Source organism: Asterias amurensis, chromosome 21 (assembly GCF_032118995.1).
Source record: "Asterias amurensis chromosome 21, ASM3211899v1".
In the NCBI taxonomy this organism is placed as follows: Eukaryota; Metazoa; Echinodermata; class Asteroidea; order Forcipulatida; family Asteriidae; genus Asterias; species Asterias amurensis.
Genome location: NC_092668.1, coordinates 4,313,645 through 4,333,674, shown reverse-complemented (window position 1 = coordinate 4,333,674; position 20,030 = coordinate 4,313,645). Strand labels below are relative to the sequence as shown.

Sequence of the window (20,030 nt, the reverse complement as noted above, 5' to 3'; positions counted from 1 at the left end):
ACGCCTGTGTCTTTATTTTTAGTCTTGTAAGGTTATATTTGAAAGAGTCTCACACAGAGTGGGGCTTCCGTCCCCTTAGAGAGAAAAATCATTAGGGTGTCAGATTTAAAGTAGTTGCTCTTAATAATGTCCCTTGCAAAGACAGTGAGCAATTAGGCCCAAGGCGTGAACATGATCTTAGATCTATGCTTTATTTTATCATTAATATTATTATGGTTATAAATCATGACATATTTGTTGTGTATTCCTCTATATAGCATGTGCGTAACTTGGGTACAATTGGAACATGTTCACAGATTAACACATGACTTAAAGGCAGTGGACACTATTGGTAATTACTCAAAATAGTTATCATCATAAAACCTTTCTTGATTACGAGTAATGGGGAGAGGTTGATAGTATAAAACATTGTGAGAAACAGCTCCCTCCAAAGTGACGAAGGTATCAAGAAAGAAGTAATTTTCCACGAATTTGATTTCGAGACCTCAAGTTTACAATTTGAGGTCTCGAAATCAAGCATCTGCAGCACACAACGTCGTGTGACAATTACCAAAAGTGTCCATCAAGTGTCTTTAAGAGATCTGGTCAAGGTGGGCAAATTTCCGTTTAAATATTTTCTAAGGCATCTGAAAGGATAAAATTTTATGCAAAAAAGGAAGCTTTTCTGTCTGCCTTGCAATTGAGCCCAATTGTTAAAAGATTTGTTGTTTATATGTTGGGACACACCAAGTGAGAACACTGATGTTTGCCAATGACTAAACATAACATGCCTTTAAAGGCAGTGGACAATATTTGTAATTACTCAAAATAATTATTGGTATAAAACCTTTCTTCGTGACAACTAAAGGGGAGAGGTTGATGGTATAAAACATTGTGAGAAACGGCTCCCTCTGAAGTGCCGTAGTTTTCGAGAAAGAAGTAATTTTCCACGAATTTGATTTCGAGCCCTCAGATTTAGAACTTGAGTTTTCTTATTTTATGCATATGTTGAGATACACCAACTGTGAAGGCTAGACTTTGACAATTACCAATAGTGTACACTGCCTTTAAAGGCACTGGCCACATTTGGTAATTGTCAAAGACGAGTCTTCTCACTTGAGTATCTCAACAAAACGCAAAAACGACAAACCTGTGAAAAATGTGGCCTCAGTTGGTGGCCAAATTTTCATGAGAAATGGAAGAAAAGAAATGTGTGCTTTTAGAGACTTCAGCTGAGAACATGAATTCAATTCAAATTTAGGGAGAAATTACTTCTTTCTCTCAAAAACTACGTTACTTCAGAGGGAGCCGTTTCTCACAATGTTTATACCATCAACAGCTCTCCATTGCTCGTTACCAAGTAAGTTTCGATGCTAACAATTGTTTTTAGGAATTACCAATAGTGTCCAGTGCCTTTAACTGTGGATAACTGTTCAGGTTCTATTTCATGATCATTCTTATTTATTCAGAATTCATCTTAATTCATCCCATTGTTTTTATTTTTATCTCATGGTTAAATACCACTAAATTGTACCGTATGTTTTCCTAGCTTGTTGACGTTTAATTTTCTTCATTTTCGACGTCGCTAAACAACTCAAGGTTTTAAAGGCAGTGGACACTATTGGTAATTGTCAAAGACTAGCCTTCACAGTTCGTGTATCTCAAGATATGCATAAAATAACAAACCTGTGAAAATTTGAGCACAATCGGTCATCGAACTTGCGAGATAATAATGAAAGAAAAAAACACCCTTGTCACTCGAAGTTGTGTGCGTTTAGATGGGTGATTTCGAGACCTCAAGTTCTAAACCTGAGGTCTCGAAATCAAATTCGTGGAAAATTACGTCTTTCTCTAAAACTATGGCACTTCAGAGGGAGCCGTTTCTCACAATGTTTTATACCATCAACCTCTCCACATTACTCGTCACCAAGTAAGGTTTTATGCCAATAATTATTTTGAGTAATTACCAATAGTGTACACTGCCTTTAATGCAAGGGCAAAGAATCGAAAGATTCAAATCATGAAGACAAGTGATGTTGATTAAAGGCAGTGGACACTATTGGTAATTACGCAAAATTATTATTAGCATAAAAACTGACTTAGTAGCGAGCAATGGGGAGCTGTTGATAGTACACACTATTGTGAGAAACGGCTCCCACTGAAGTAACGTAGTTTTCGAGAAAAAAGTATATTTTCACGAATTTGATTTCGAGACCTCTTTTGAGGTCCAAAAGAGGTCTCGAAATCAAGCATCTGAAAGCACACCAATTTGTGTGACAAGGGTGTTTTCTCTTTCATTATTATCTCGCAACTTCGACGACCAATATGAGCTCAAATTTCCACAGGTTTGGCATTTTTCTGCATTTGTTGAGATACACCAATTGTCTTTGACATTACCAATGTGTCCAGTGTCTTTAAAAACACATGCATCCCGCCCGCCGTGGCTATTACGTCGTCGCTTTTCCTTCGTTACTTTCTTCTTCTTCTTCTTCAAAATTATCGCGGCTTGTTCGTTGATATTCAAGCAGTTAAATATTTCCCCATTCCTCAGGAAATTGTCGTTAAAGACATGTAATTAAATACAACAGTGGAAATCATCAAGGTTCACTTTGTTATTGATCGCGACAATCAAAACGTATTGTTTAATTTCTGGCCAGACGTCGCACACAGCCGCAATAATAACGCACAACGCCACCATACAACCCCAACATTTTTTCCTCCCCCTTTTTAGAAATACAATTTTGGCCTTTTGAATTTTGTTGTTGATGTTTAGCCCCTCTCTATTTTTGTCTTCAAGTTTAATCAACGGCTAGACAGCAAGTTAAACTATTATATACCCAACACACACACGAGGTTGCGATTGGTTGCAGTTTGGGTTGCCATGACATTTATTTAATTGCTGGAACTAATTTGATAAGTTTATGCTAAAAATATTTTCATTTAAAAAAAAAATAAAAAAACCAATTGAGTTTGGGAGCACACAACTTCGTGTTTTCTTAAAAGCCAAATAATAATGAAAAGATTTAATCAAATTGAAAACTAACGTAAATTTCTGGTCTTTAAACAAAATTGTATTAATAATAATAATTAAATTTGCTTACGTCTACATCGTTTGTTATTAATTTTAATTTTGGCATATGAAAAACGGCATCTTTGTAAAAAAAGAAATTTGTTTTTCCTCAACTGACTCCAAAAAAATAAAATGTTGTTCTCTGTAACAACAACTCTTCCACAAATTTGACACGATGATGGCCTTTGTAATCACATTATTTTACGAATGCGTTTAACTTTCCCCCTTATAATGCCATCTTGAATACAGGTTTTTCCCACAAACAATTATTCACCATTCCATTTTCAGTGGCGTAACCAGATGGGATAATGGGCGCCCCAACCTTTGCCTCTCCACCCCTAAATGAGATGATTCGATATTAAATAGGCTGCCCCCTCCTATAAGAAGAAGAATAAAGAAAAAGAAAAAAAGAAAGAAAGAAAAAAAAAAACCGCTCGTCTTCTCCATTCAAACCCACGCGACCAAAATAAGACTTAGCAGGATTATATTTTTCCATTCGAAAGTTTTGTTAGCCTTTCGGTACACAAGTAGCCATTCGATAGTATAAGCCTTCCCGTGTAGCCATTTTGGTATATTTAGTCTTTCCGTTTGTAGCCATTTTGTGGTATATTTAGCCTTTCCGTTTGTAGCCATTACGTAAGTATATTTAGCCGTTCGCTTTAGGCTAGTGACTTCAACGGTAGCCATAGCCCGATATCTACACTTCGTATAACGCGGTGGTACACACAAGTCTGGTCTTTCACTAACATCATTACAATGTATCTAAGCCCTATACAACAGGAATCGTTCAGTTAGTATATTTTAGTCTTTCCGTTTATGTAGCCATTCTCCCAAGTATATTTAGCCATTCGCTTTGGGGCTGGTGACTTTCAACGAAATCCAAAGCCAGAATCACTCTATTGTACAACGCCAAAGGTAACACAAAAAGGCTGGTCTTTCACCATGAATTGCTAACATCATTACAATGGATTCTAAGCCCGACAACAGAAGTCATTCGGTATAAGCATGTATAAGTATATTTAGCCTTTCCGTATTAAATGCAGCCACTCCGTAATTATATTTAGCCATTCGCTTTAGGCTAGTGACTTCTACGAGTAGCCAGATCACTATATCGTACAACGCATAAGGTGATAAAAAAGTCTGGTCTTTCACCATTCATTACATGACATTACAATGATTCTTAGCCCAACAACAGAAGTCAATCGCTAGACGTATATTTAGCCTTTCCGTATGTAGCCCTTCCGTAAGTTACTTAGCCATTCGCTTAAAGTCACCTGGAAGTGGTATTTTTTCAAAATAAAGCTTTTGTCACTAATATATGTGTTTTGATGAGTGGAATGTGAATAAACAGTTAACTAAGGTTTTAAAAAATTAGTTCTTATGTTATTTACAAATTTAAGAGTAGACCCCGACCCGAGAGGGCGCTGTTCGTGACGTCAATCGAGGCAGACTTTGCCTGCAATGCGTAGAGTAAACACACTTGCAAAGTACATGTACGGACTAAGTCGTGAGTTTGTACATTCCAAAAAAAGATTTGTTTGTTTTTTCCGGCAATGCCGACCCGGTGTATTGCTGCTGAATGCAGAAAAACACTTTTTGAAATGTACCAACTCACGAATTGGACATACATGTACTTTGCACGTGTGTTTACTATACCGATGCAGGCAAAGTCTGCTTCTATTGACGTCACAAAAGGGGTAGGCGGAGTCAGACCCCAAACAACTTTATATATTTTTTAAACATATACATCGTGACAAACAATTACTAAAAAAATTGTTTTATTGTTCGTAAGCATATACTCTTATGTTTGAAAGAAAAAAAAATCTATTTCCAGGTGCCTTTAAGGCTAGTAACTTGTAGCCAGACCCACTCTATCGTACAACGCCAAAAAGGTGATACACAAAAGTCTGGTCTTTCACCATTAATACTAATGTCACTACAACGATTCTAAGCCCTACAACAGTAATCATTCAGTAAATTTAGCCTTTCCTTATGTAGCCATTCTCGACTTTATTTAGCCTTTCGCTTGGGGCTAGTGGTGACTTCAACGAAATCCAAAGCCAGAACCACTCTATTGTACAACGCCAAAGGTAATACAAAAAAAGCTGGTCTTTCACCATTTATCACTAACATCATTACAAAGACTCTGAGCCCATCAACAGTAATCATTCAGTTTGTATATTTAGCCTTTCCGTATGTAGCCATTCCGTAAGTATATTTAGCCATTCGCTTGGGGCTAGTGACTTCAACGAGTAGCCAAATCCACTCTATCGTACCACGCCAAAAAGGTGATACACAAAAGTCTGGTCCTTTATTATTAGATCTCACTTTTTTCATTACGTTGATTCTGGGAGCCCGACAACAGTAGCCAATGTTGAAAAGGTCTTTCGTAGCCCGAAGACGTAGTTAAAGGCACTGGACACTATTGGTAAGTACTCAAAACTTACTTGGTATAAACGAGCAATGGAGAGCGGTTGATAGTATAAAACATTGTGAGAAACTGCTCCCTCTAAGGTAAAGTAGTTTTTGTGAAAGAAGTAAAGTTCTCACTTAGCTGAGGTCTCGAATTCAAGGCAGCTGAGAGCACTCAACTTGTGCGACAAGGATGTTTTTTTTTGCTTCAATTATTCTTTCGCAACTGCTACGACCACATGGCTGGTCAATGTTCACAGGTTTGTTATTTTATGCATATGTTGAGATACACCAATACGAGAAGACTGGTCTTTGACAATTACCCAAGGTGGCTAGTGTCTTTAAGACTCGTTTGTTGTCCCTTAGGGATCCCTATACCTATACACTGCATAAGGTTGGAATGGAAAGATAATTCTGAACGAAATTACATCACACACGGTTTCCTCTACTGTTACAAGGCAAGCGGACACGGGTAAATCTATAACAATTACTTCACACTCGAAATAGTCTCTATAACAGAATTATGATATCAAGGAAGGGAAGTACCTGCCCACTCTTGTTTTAATACCCTTTGTGACGAATTTAAATCCCTTTTCTAAATATGGAAAAACGTTCGGGCCAATTCCGAGTTGCGTTTATCGGATTCGGTGGCTATATTTGTCTCCTGCCCTCCGAGCCGTTTACTCTCTAGTGCGGAAAGCATGTATATAGCGTATAATATCGCTTTATTACGACGGTGATTATTCGGTTATAGCGGGCGTGACCCTATGTCGCTGCTCTCAGCGTTTAATCCCTAGTATAGTGCCGGTATTCATTCATGACAAAAAATAATACATATATACACGCGTTTTGAGTTGATGGAGAATGTTCACATGCTGTGCACACATATGATGAACAAAAAGTGCACTCACACGATTTGATAAAAAAGTGACAATGAGCAATCGAGTAATGCTTGCTCTCCGTTGTTATCTAAGATGTTTGGGATGATTTCCTTTTCCCACCACCACCTTAGAGACATTTTCTTTTTATAAGCGAGGTCTTCTGATAATCTGTGATGTTTGTCTTGGGGAGTTAAAGATATCTGTAGTCGGGTGAGAGGAGATCTTACTCAGCCCCGAACCTAGACGTCTTGGGCTTTGGGGAATTCAGTAGAAGCACAACGCGTCTTGGGGTCGGGTCGGACATTGTGTGATGATATGAGTCGATTACTGCTGTCGTCCAACAGAGAATGATGAAGCTGTCATATTGTAGAGGGTAAACTTCGCTACGAGACAGTCTACACGAGCAGGCTTGGGCCTTATTGCTGTATCGCGCCTTCTGAGAGTGTCAGAATCCTTGTTACGTTGCCTTGCGTCTGATGGGGAAGGGGTGACGTCTTGTGGACGTAACCCATTTCTTTACTGCAACGTATCCAAGATTTATATTTTGAGAAATATGTGAATGCGAACGCCATTTTGTTTAAAGCAGCCATGCGAGCACCGTATGAATCTTCTTATTTGTTGATGCCTTTACTTGGGATAAAGGTTTAAGACAATTTAAAAAATTTAAAGAGGGAATATAGGCCTAGATTAGAACGAAGACAAATAAGACTCAGTGTATCAGTTTGAAATAAGAAGAAGAAGAAGAAGAAGAAGAAACACGATTACTTGCTACTCCGAGCGACCGTCATGACGCGTAATTTAAGTTTGCGTCGCGACTGATTTCTTTTTCGAAATTGTCGAAAATTTTGAAACCGTTATTTTGAATAAAGGCCTAAACCAGTTTGTCTTTTCATTCATGATATTTGTTATTTTGGTGATATTTTAGTACTGGACTCATCAGCTGCAGCTCCGGTAATATCAGCATCAACAATTTGAACAGTCGTTGTTAATATTAGCGTTATAAATATTCAAAGACATTTTTTTTTATTCATGGTGTCAATCAATGTCAATCAATGTCGTGGAAAATTACTTCATTCTCGAAAACTACGTCACTTCAGAGGGAGCCGTTTCTCACAATTTTGAATAATATCAACCTCTCGGTAAGGTTTTATGCTAATACTTGTTTTGAGAAAGTACCTAATAGTGTCCACTGCCTTTACTATGGATGTTTTACTTAAAACAAAGGTTCACCCTGTTCCAATAGTACACCTGACATGATGGACACACATCACAGTGTTTATCAAGTCAAATTTAAATCCCAAAATTATGCCCAGCGGACTTTGCCGCTAAACTATCGCCACAACCATCTCACTCAAAAAAAAAAAAAAAAAAAAAAAAAAAAAAGATTAATTCCCATCAGAAAAGAAACAGCTAAAATAAGAAAAGGAGGTGATTTTCCTGGAGTAAATCCGCTGGTGGCGGAGTTGAGATCAAATCAGAGCATTACACCAAAACAACTTGAACTGCGATAATCGGTTTAGCGAAGCTGTCAGTATACACGACGGCTGTTTACTGAAGGAAACATCATCGCGGTTTAATTAGTTAATTTAAAATAGGTGTTAAGACACAAAATGATCATGCACAGAATGACGCATTAATATGCGCACTGTTTTGTACAAGTCTATTTCCAGTCTGATTAGGTCCGGAAAATTTGTTATTTAGATTTTTTTTTTACCCGAATTGGGGAGGAAACAAATCCAATGTGGAGAAAAGCCAGTTGGGGAATTCGTCGAGAAATCAAACACGGTGCAATACATATTAATATGGTGTGGGACTATCTGAGTTATATTGCGATTGCCAGTTTTTTTTCTCTCTTCTTCTCCATCTCCTGTATGATCACGGAGCATCCCAAAATTCAAATCAAAAATTCGTTTTGACTCTGCTGCCCTAGTTGGCCATGATGCCATGGATAAAATCTGTTCGATATACATTCAAATAAGCAATCCTCACGCATTATAAAACCCCGCATCATGCCAGTTGACAGGATCCCCTCGTTCTAGTAATAGTAGGCTAATGTATTTTCTGCCGTACCAAACACCGGCCATCCATCACGTCAGCCTGAGCAGATTGGATAGTAACGTGCCGTTAATTTGTATAAATTCACGGGCAAGTAAAGCGGGCGCGGGACCCGGCCAAATAACGCCGAAATACGGTGTGTTATCGCCCTGGGACTTCTGGCTTCGTGTTTGCGCAAAGATCAGCTAAATTTCCCCGGCCAAGAAAAAACATATTTTATTCAAGGATTTTTTTCTTTTTATTATTCGGGTTGATTGAGAGTAGCTAAAATTCACAGGGAAATGAAATTGAAATGAAAAAGAAGAAAGAAAAAAAACCTGGAAAACAAAGTTTGGAAAAACAGTGTGATCGGGTTACAAATTAAATGTAACTACTTGTGGAGGGAGTAGAATAATCTATATATCCGCAAAACAATTACTTTTTAGCATTTGGATTTGATCTTTGTGCATGGGTAAATTCACTGGGAACAAATTAAAGTCTGGCTCCGTTTCCCGAACGAGCCACAAGATATATATTTTTTTTAATAAAACTGACTTTTGTGAAGGAGACCGGAAGACGCAGTGGGTCAGCCAACAGATATTGATTGAAATTAGTGAAGTCAACTGATCATTTTCTAAAGAGACCTTCGACTAACATTTACATTAAAATTTGATATTTTTACAGTTAAGTTGATACATAGCTCTATTTCTAATGGACTGGAGATTATTATTTTTATTATTTTTTTTTTCATTGCATATTGCTATGCATTGGATATTGACTTTAAAACAATTATGACTGAGAGAGAACAACAAATCATATAGAAATAGCAACATTTTAATGACAATTTTCATTGTTCTGATATGGTCAGCAGTAGCTGGAAACCAGGCGCTTCATGGCAATCTGATTTTGTGTTGAGGAATTCCTTCCTAGTTTCAACTCAATCAAAATGCCACACCAACACAAACAATGTACAGATTATGCAGACAAGAAGTATGTGGGTCATTGTTACATGTGCTTACCTTCTCCTGACAAACAGTCGTTGACTGACTTCATTTATAGGACTCATCCGACGGCCATTACACGCTGATAGAAGTTACAATGGAGATGGGCGCTCTACCACTGGGGTCCTTTATCTATGGTTGAAGCATGGAGGACGAAAATAAGCGAGTTCTGGCGAGTAAACGATACTTCTGCACTATCAGCAGACTGGTATCCGTCGACTGGTGTATAAGGGGTAGAAACACTAAGATTTAAGACCGAAACGAAGGGCAAGAGTGAGCAAAAACCTCTCGCCGTGCACAGAAAGCCACGTGAGAATGGTACACCTTTGAGCCTCATGCTGCGTGGTAACGACTGATAATAATATGCCCAACTCGCTTATGAAGGGCGCCACAACCGGTAGAAGTGTCATGCGCAAGCGCAGTTGGGGGGTTTTCAGCAACCAGTCGTGGTTAAGCTTCTAAGTTTACTCAATGGTAACCACTTTCAATGTTAAATAATGTGGAGCACGGTGTCACAGTAAGGATCATAATTATTTCAACAATAATATCTTGACAGTTAAAAGACGGGTGCAGGGGGGGGGGGGGGCACACACGAACCCCCCCCCCGTCGTCCATGCATTGAGTCAGCAATGCGACAGACTGTCTTGACTAAATAAAACAAATCTAATTTTAAACATAAACAATTGACACCCTTCTAGAATCTCCTGAAGTCCTGAAGTATATGACTTGAAAATGTAAAACAGCAAGATCTTGAAAAAAAAAAGAAAAAAAAGAAGACCAACAAAAAAATAGAAGCTGAAAAACTCCCGCATCAGGTCTTAATATTATTACGAGTCGTGCATCCACTCAATGAGAGTCGGGGTTGAGCTGAGATGCTTTGCCTGTCCTCGTCATGTCGCCGAGAGCTAACGGTTTAACTCACCCTAAATGACTCGAAAAACACGTTGACATGTAATAAACCACTGGCGCATCCTAACGCATTAAGCTTGGGCCGTCCACACGTCACTAGGCCCGGGCATGAGGCTTCGGGGCCGACACGCTGCTGTGCGGAAGATACTTTGCTCGCTCCTCGATACACGTTGCAAGCGCGCATGAATATTTCACCAAGTCAGATTGGTTTCGCTCGACTGGTCCGTCACTGAAAACAAAAAAGGAAAAAAAAAAACGAGGAGAAAAAAAAAAAAAAAAATTGGGGGACAAAAACCGCCACAAAAATTAGTGGGACAAGTTGCGGAACACGTGATCACGTCTTCTTTGTAATTACTGCTGCAGTCTGTTGCAGGATTTGTTGTCGTCATCGAGCAGACAACTGTTGGAACATCCTCGTTTGCACCAAAGTATTCAATATTTGGAATAAAAGTTGAATCGCATCACATCACATCTTGCCTCGTGAGTATAGAACGAGATTCCCTTGTTTCGTCGCTCCAACGCATTCCGTTTTAAAACAAACACACTTGACAGTTTGGGCTGACCACAAAAACACTACAAATGGGGGAGTTTAATTTTCACGACATAAAACAGCCGTTAACATCAAGGCATCTATACCATAGGTTGGTTTGTAGATGGGTACGACCCCCCCCCCCTTCCATCCTCACTAAAACCCCAAGAGAGTATTCGGCATCAGTGGTACATCTTGGCTGCCGGGCCAATATAACGCCACCGGCTGGTCGAGACTACATCATCTAAATCCCATCGAAACGCTAATCTAATTGGCCCTGAGCCACTTACACGCCATAATTTAATATTTTGGCTAGGGCTTTTCTCTCTCTCTGTGTAGTGTTGATCAATTCCTCATTTTGTCCGTGGATTACGACACACAGGATGCTTTGGGTATCAGCTGCACCCGATGCCCCTGCCGTTGAAAACGGCGGGGCACCCGTCATCGTGGAGCGTCAGATGGCGTTCAAGGTGCGTCGTCGTGAAAAAAAAAAAAGAAAAAAAAAAAAAAAAAACTCTCGTTTGACATCTGTTGGAGTCGGAGAATCTTGTTTTATAGACAAATTATGTCAATATGGATCACAGGAGTTACATGATGTTAAAAGATGTATCTGTCGTGACAGGTACTCCTTTGTAACTTTCTCCAGAAGACGATCAGAGCATACTGATCGAAACGTCGAGTTAACCCAACGGTTCTTTTCAGAACCACCCCAACTCATTTAGAGATTGTTATTACATGGTGTTACCGCAAACTCTTCTATATCTTATCTCCACCATGCAAAGTTTCAAATCCTACTCCTTTGTAACTGTACAATTTCCATAATTTTTTGGCGAACGTCATCAAAAATAAGCAACAACCAAATAAACAAACTCACCAAATAATATAAGTACATTGTCAATCACGCCAAAAATTACAGGTGGGTCTTTAGTTTAAAACTTCACATTAAATATGGCTGGAGGGACAACAGAATAATTTGTTTGTGCCTCCAATCTCCATTTACTTGATAAAAATATTATTTGAAATTTTTCTTCGGTGGACTGCAACTTCTAAAGAAAATCATCACCACACTTTGCTTTAATGTGTCACTGAGCCATATAAAACAAACGACGTGCAGGGAATCCTTGACAAAATATTTATCATGAGGGGGGGGGGGGGGGGGGGGAGATGCATTAACCATAATTTCAAAATTTTCTCGGAAACTTTGCAATCTAATTTGATAAAATATCCACTGTTCTTGTTGAAATCTTTGCTGAAAACAAGAGGAACTGTCAGACTGGGGTTTCTTCTTTTATATAAAAAAACACTAATGAAATGTCACAAACCTTTGCCTATTTCAGATCAACACATTACCTTCCTTTGTTCTTTTGTTATTGAACGGTAAACGAGTGTGTATAATGACTGCATCCCAAATGCCTCAGGGCAATCTATTACAACTATCACCATAACATGTTCTTTTACAAATTATACTTGCACATACAATTCTGTCAACTGAAACAAAAGGAGTGATTGATAACATTGTAGTGCCAGAAGGCAGCCAATTGCCCGCTTTGATAAAAACCTTGCACGGTGTCTAGACCACTAGTCATTTTGTTAATTACAAACTAAAGAAATCTCATTTGCATACTATGTAGGCGTTAAACCTGAACCGCTTCACGTGTACTTGCGTCCCATACCAACCCCCCCTTCCCCCTCCAACCAAAACGATACGCTTCATTTAACCTCGTTCCCACATCAACAAATCACAGGCAATACAACTTTATTGCCGGGGATATAGTCTGTACTTTTTTGACAAATTTGACTCCAAGGTCGGGTATCGAGCTTGAGAGATGCAAATCGATGTCGGAAGGAGCATGCAGTTGGAGGACTTTTTTGGATTATTTATCAAAATGCCAGCCCCGGCTGTTGCGCGCCGAAACACTACCATTTTTTTTTCACCTTTTGCTTGTGGTTTCTGCGTGAGTTGTTATCAAGGCGTTGGACACGATTGGTAATTACTCATAATAATATTGTTATCATACAAATTTACTCGGTATCGAGCAATGGAGAGCTTGAACAAGAATAATGGACTGGCAACCAAGGACAGGGAAAAGGAACAGAGGTAGACAGAGTAGAAGATGGAGAGATGACATCAGGAATTATGCAGGAACAACATGGACAAGAACTGCAAGAAATAGAAACGATTGGCGTCGACATGAGGGGGCTACATCTTACACTCAATGAACACAGCCTAAATGACGATGGTGATGAATGAAGAGCTGTTGGTGGAAACACATTATGAGAAACGGCTCCCTCTGAAGTTATAAAGTGTTTGAGAAGGAGGTAACTCCTCACTCAAATATTAAAAGACTTCAGGTCTGAAGCCATTTTATTCGGCATCTGAAAGCACACAAATTGTGCAACAAGGGTGTTTTTATTGCTTAATATTGTTCTCTTGTAACTTCGACGACCAATTGAGTCAAACGTTTTCATCACAGAATTTCTATTTTATGCATTTTCAGCTACACCAAGTGAGAAGACTGGTGTCAAGTGCCTGTTAACAGCAACATTTTTCTAAACCCAGTCAAATCAATTAAGATTGGATGGTATTCTTGGCTGGTATCACATCTCTGCAATTCATGATTTTCAAAGATGATTAATTTCAGCACATGTTGTTTTAAGTTGGCATTTTAGTCATTGGGGAAAGCTCAATGATGCCATGATTTAAGACTTGATAAAAAGGAATTAACGAGTAATTATTGATTTTGGTTTTTACCCATACACCTATGTGTTTTAACACTGCTGTGAAAAAAATATCACTACTCGGGTGGGATTCGAACTCACGACCCTTGAAATTCCAGAGCAGTGTCTTACCAACCAGACTACCGAGATTGCCTGGTAGCTAGAGGCAGTTCGAATCTTTTGTTTTGGTAATTAACAACAATGACAAACATGTTCGTTTACATTGCATATACAGCTTTATTACAAAGCATTTATTTAAAGACATTAACACGACAAAATACAAACAAGTTTTTATTTCCATCCACGAAATAACCTTGTACGTCATAATGACGTCAAGACAATAAATTAACATACTTCATTTGTTTTTAAACCAAAGGAAACATTACAGCATCTTCCTCGTTACCTAATATGTCCTTAAAGATTTAGCTCAATGGAATTACATGGCGAAGACATTTCTAATTTATTGAAAAACAGCTATTTACAAAATAATTACATCCGGGTATCTTCTAACCATAGACTTCACCTAGACGATCGAGCAATATCGTACACCAAAGCGTTCCAGCCAAAACAACGTTTAGTATTGAAAATGTCAGCTAATTTATTTTCCTATATATACGCATACAAAATAATCAAGAACTGCAGCAAAATATTTGCTTCGAAAAATTGTCATAAATACACAGCATGACAATAATTGAGCCTTTGCTTTAATGGTTTTCAGTAATTCAGTTAGGTAATGCTGTATAAATAACCTATACTTTATATCTCGGCTATTAATTAAATATACATTGAGAGAGGATCATTAGGTACCCGTTTACTTATCCAATTACGCATGCGCAGTTTGACGACTTCCTATACGCAGGCTTTAAATAATAATTGAGGGAGAAGGAAGAAGGTGACAGATAAATTAATACAACAAAATGTGGACAACTGACTAAAGTGGATATTACGTTTCCATGGCAATGAAAGTCTAACAGAGGGGAAAGTCACTTTTCCACATTTAGAAAAATTATTATCTTAATTAAATAAATAAAAAGGCATTGATAATGAGATTGCAATAATTACACACAATGTTCAGGTTTTTGGTTGAATTGACTGGCAATTCATTTTCATAAAGTGACAGTTAATTTGCATAAGTTAACTTGTTTTGTTGAAGGATTGTACTTCATTACATATTCATAAGGGAGCTTGAGAGAGTGACGCCTGCTTGATCATATTTATGCAAATTGGCATATTATATTAAATTTCCACAGGTTAGTTTGATTGTTTATATATATATCTACATGTAAATAGGATTAAAACAGCCGAATGGTTTCACTAACCTAATATATACGTTCCCTTAAAGACACTGGACACTATTGGTAATTGACAAAGACCAGTCTTCTAACTTGGTGTATCTCAACATATGCATAAAATAACAAACCTGTGAAAGTTTGAGCTCAATTGGTCGTCGAGGTTGCGAGATATTAATGAAAGAAAAAACACCCGTCACACAAAGTTGTGTGCTTTCAGATGCTTGATTTCGAGACCTCAAGTTCTAAACCTGAGGTCTCGAAATCAAATTCGTGGAAAATTCATTCTTTCTCTCATTAATTACCAATAGTGTCCACTGCCTTTACAAAAGGGAACTTCGTATCAGCCATATCTTGCGACACATTTACTGTAAAACTTTGCCATATTGTTATGCATTTTACTACGAAGAGTCATACTTGTTAACGAATGTGTTATTGGCAGTCACTTCTAAAGAGACACGTTTGCGTGGCTGTAATTTTCCAAACACAAGGTCGCAGTAAAAACAATACTTCCCCAATTAATAATTTTATGTTTGGAAGTCGGGTATGTTTGTCCACGGCCACCACGCAAAACGAGTAAACATGCATCTATACGCAGCACATTAATTTGCCTCCGTAGTATACACAGCCATTCGATTTTTCATATTTTTTTTTTATCTTTCTTTCTTTCTTTCTCAAACAGACGACTGATTGTTGCTAATTGACAATATTGATCTAATCACACTGACTCATTAACATGGCCATTTTAGCAGACGGCTGTTGTATTCAGCCAAGTAAGAAAAAAAATGCATTAAAACATAAAATGCATGCAACGCATGTATCAAGTTACTGGTTTCAGAGTTGTTGTGTTTTCATAATTCAGTCTCAAATTGCTTGAAACCACAGGGATATGTTTTCATTAAATTGGTCATCATTTTATGTTGCAATTTTCCCCCAAACTGCTTAAAATGTTGATTAATAGTTCAGTTTCTGATATTCTATTATTTTTTATATATATTTAATTCCAGTTTTATTGAAAGAAAATCCCAAATATTGCGAAATTTCATGAATGTGAGCCTTGGGGTCTTAACTGGTTACACTTAACTAGTTTAAGCTAAACAGGATTATCTAGTTATCTTTAACTGGATTGTGCTGACCTGATTAAGATTAATTAGACTAACACTAACTCAATAACCCAGTTAGAAGTATAGAAACTCTCCAATTCAGATCCGAAAATAAGAATAACAACAACTTATAACAATATTAACAAAAAGTTTATTTTTTAAAAACTGTTATTAGGTTTTAATAAATTTCCCAAAGAGAAGGCTTCTTCTTTAACTGACACTCATAAAAATTGACCCCCGCCCTCCCTAAGATATAAAAAAAACTATAAAAATGACCGTTTATTTTTAAAGCAACTTTCCTCAAATACAGGTTTTGGAAACTTTCTGTGACCATATGTGGAAACGTAATGAGAGGAACTAGTCGTGGACACAAATTTGTGGATAGAAATATAAAAACAATTTCCATTATGACCTAGTTCAAGGCCAAACAACAGTACAGTTACTAACAATATGTGTTTACACCCAGCAATTTAGACCAGAAATTTATTTTATATAATTAAATTTTATCATTTGATTTAATATTTTTTTGGTGCCACAATATGTCTTCAAGGAATTTTCATATATTTCATTTTCTTTGTTATTCTTAAAACTTAATAATGAGTATGACACAGATGATAAAAAAAAAAAAAACACTTGGTGCGTTAAGATGTACACTTTTCATATTATTGGATGCGTTCGTTTAGCTTCCCTGGGTCGACCCCGCAGTGCTCACTCGGGTGGGCCCTGACAAGAGCTAATCGAACGATCACACTCGCCCTCTCGTGGTGACGACATGCACCTCAGGTCACCCCCAAGTGACCCGCTCCACAAGGGCACTGGGGGGGCTGACTCGGGTGAGCCCCGTCAAAGCTATTCGAACGTACCGGGGCAGACCGGGGTCGACCAGGGAAACTAAACGAACGCACCCATTATAAACACATTTTTTTTGTGTGTTTGGTTAACATTGTCCGCTCAAGAGTGGTGTGCATGAGAGATGACAGTGACGTCATACAACGCTCAGCTTTGGTATCGATACTGTATTCGAATTCAAGAATCGATTACTTAATGTTCCAGCGTTTGGAGTAATAACAGTGGGAAAACGATTAACAGTATTCGAATATTAACATGTTAGTAAAAGGCTAGTCGGTATGTAACATAACGACTTTCCTCAAAAAGAAGGTGTTCCTTGAAAATTCTTTGAACATTAAGATAATATAAACATTTTTTAAACAACACTTTGTGAATTTTTACATAAAGCATTCTACATGTTATTTCATTTAACAGCTAGGCGTTTAAGTACTCTCATAGTATTAACAGGCAATTCTATAAGTTAAAATAATAATCTTTTAATTTATTTTTTTGTTAATAATTATACAATTGACGTAAAAAATATTTCTGGAATTATTACACTCTCGAAGCACAAAAAACACCCAAAGAGGAAGCAACGGTAAGAAATACTTGGTGGGGTGTGACTAGTCTGTGTTACCTAGCAACTATCTAGCAATCACGTGACAATATGGTTGCCATGTGTCTTTTATTTGTAAAGGGTTCAATTTCATAGAGCTTGCTTAGCGTTAGCAGGTTACCAGCCAAAATATCATATAATGAATTTACCTGTGACTGGTAACCCGCAAGTTAAGCTGAGCGGGGCCTAGGCACTGCTTACCGTAACCTGTGACTGGTTACCCGCAATTTAAGTTGAGCAGGGCCTGGCCTCTGCTTACCACAAGCAAAGAATCAGCGTTTATGTCAAGCGTAGCTTACGGGTTCGCAGTAAATTGTTGCTTGTGAGCTTGGGGCGTTACTAGACATTCTGTATACGCTTACACAGCTAGCCCTGTTAGTGAAATTGAGTGATCGTAAGCGGTAAGCAAAGTTATGAAACCGGGCTAAGACCAATTGGTGGAGCTTTACCCTCGGCAATAAAGCCATGTGAAAGCGGATCTACTAATAATATTGTAAAACACAACAGCAATGGCTCAAAATAAATAAATAAAAGTAAATCCAAATGCAGATAAAAACAAAACAACAACCAAACAAAGAAAACAATAGTAAACAACAACATCAACAACGTCATGATAATTTACAAATCTATAAATTCAGTTAAATTTTCCAACCACGTATATAAATATAACCAAGCTATAAAACAAAACAAATGAAGGGGGAAAAACACGAATGATTTTGGCCTCAAAACATTAAAACAATTTTTTAAAAATATTTTCTTTATACAAGAGAGTTGATGAAGGTACTAATTGTTAAGCTACTGAAATTCAGATCTGAATACTCAATTAGAAGATTTATCCCAGAATAATTTTTTTTTCTACTTTTTGATACTTGAGGCTGCGTCTCGCTTTTAAAAGGTCTTCGATGCTTTCTTTTCTTAAAACATGCGTCTTCTTTTTAAAGGCACTGAACACTATTGGTAATTACTCAAAATAATTGGTAGCATAAAAACTTACTTGGTAACGAGCAAGAGCTGTTGTTAATATAAAACATTGTGAGAAACGGCTCCCTCTGAAGTAACGTAGTTTTTGAAAAAGAGGTAATTTCGCACTGAAATATTTGAATTGAATTCGAGACCTCCTCGAATTCAAGGCATCTGAAAGTACACAACTTGTGCGACAATGGTGTTTTTTCTTCCATTATTCTCTCGCATTTTTGGCGACCAATTGAGGAAAAGTTTTCAAAGGTTTGTTATTTTATGCATATGCAGAGAAACACGAAGTGAGAATACTGGTCTTTGACAATTACCAACAGTGTCCAGTGTCTTTAACTGAAATCTTACCCCTCTTTATAGTCACTTGAAATTTACAAATTATTTACTCCATACATTTAAATTGAAGGTCAACTACAATGCTTTAAGGTGAATCGTTTGAAAACCAACCTTACAGTTTAAACAAAACAAAAAACCCCCTTTTTGGTCCAAAAAGACACAACAAACATCCAATGTTTCTCTCTATTTTAAACACTTCCAGACGAAATAGTACCGTAATAGTTGCTTAAATTAATCAATTTTGTCTCGGCATTTTTCCTGAAAAAAAAAACCCAATAACGGAGAGCGTTTTTAAATATTATAATTATTATCTTTTATCATTTCCACCTGCACTATTTTCTTTTCCGCGCCAAAAATCTTATCAATTGCAAAATCAAAACAATAACTGATATTAAATACAAATCATTTTGGAAAGAGACAGTGTTTACTACGACCTGGAAAAAAACCACCCCCTTTAAAAGTCCATTGCTCAGAAATTTCATCTCGCCGCTAAAATCTAGAAAAAAAAACCCACAATTTGTTTATTATCCAGGTTTGGCTAGTAAAGAATAGGCTCTATACACTTATAAAATATAAATATAAAGGATTCATATACAGACAGTAAAAGGGGGAGGAGTTTCAAACTGCTGAAGGGGGACTACTTTCTACAACATCCTTTAACCGATCCGCGTAGTGATCTGCCTTCGGACTCGTCGTCGTGACGTTGTTCATTGCGTCGGTCTTGTACCCAGGACTCTCTAATGGGTTCTCGTGGATGTTGACGTGGTCTGGCGATCTGCCGGTCGTGACGCCATTGAGGCGCCCTCTACCTCTGGGCTGGTGCGAGGGTGACATATCGTGGGTGTACGGTGAAGTGGAGACCCTTAGGCCAGGGGAACTGTGTTCGTCCCATGTATAGTCTCCGCTATCATGATCGCTACCGCCAAGGTGGTCATGTATAGCTTGGATCTGCGGATTGGGGACGTCAATGATGTCCCCACCGCTATCGGAACCTTCACTCTCGCTTCCTAAATCGCTAGAAGCACCTTGATGATCAATGGGCAATGTGTCAGGATCGCCTCTCCCTTCAAACGAAGCATCAGAGTTATTTTGGGGTTGCTCCTGCGTCACAAACTCCTCTGTGGGCACCGCTGCGTAGCCGTTCTTACTTCCTTTCGTGATGGGAGGGCTGCCCTGGGTCGGACTACGGCGTGAGTGGATGCTAGTTGACGGTGACTGGCGTGGCCCACCGCTCACACTGCCGTTGCTACCCCGTGACAGGGACCCCCGACCAACCGAAGTGTTACTGGCCTTACGGGCTCCGAGAGTAGGCTCCATGTTGACAGCAGACTGCTGAGTGTGGAACTACAAAAA

At 38.1% G+C, this 20,030-nt stretch overlaps 2 protein-coding genes across 12 annotated transcripts in view; both read right to left on the bottom strand.

Annotated features, from left to right (window-relative positions):
• The window catches only part of LOC139952971 (uncharacterized), a 37,770-nt gene extending 28,291 nt beyond the window's left edge, over positions 1–9,479 (bottom strand). The window contains exon 1 of the mRNA XM_071952321.1: positions 9,396–9,479. The gene's annotated coding sequence lies outside the window, so the exon portion shown is untranslated. The remainder of the gene's footprint in view (positions 1–9,395) is intronic.
• Positions 9,480–13,746: 4,267 nt separating this feature from the next.
• The window catches only part of LOC139952935 (uncharacterized), a 120,847-nt gene continuing 114,563 nt past the window's right edge, over positions 13,747–20,030 (bottom strand). For all 11 annotated transcript variants that reach the window (XM_071952262.1, XM_071952263.1, XM_071952264.1 and 8 more), the window contains one exon: positions 13,747–20,021. In XM_071952262.1, coding sequence (XP_071808363.1) covers positions 19,296–20,021 — 726 coding nt within the window. In that variant the 3' untranslated portion in view covers positions 13,747–19,295. The remainder of the gene's footprint in view (positions 20,022–20,030) is intronic.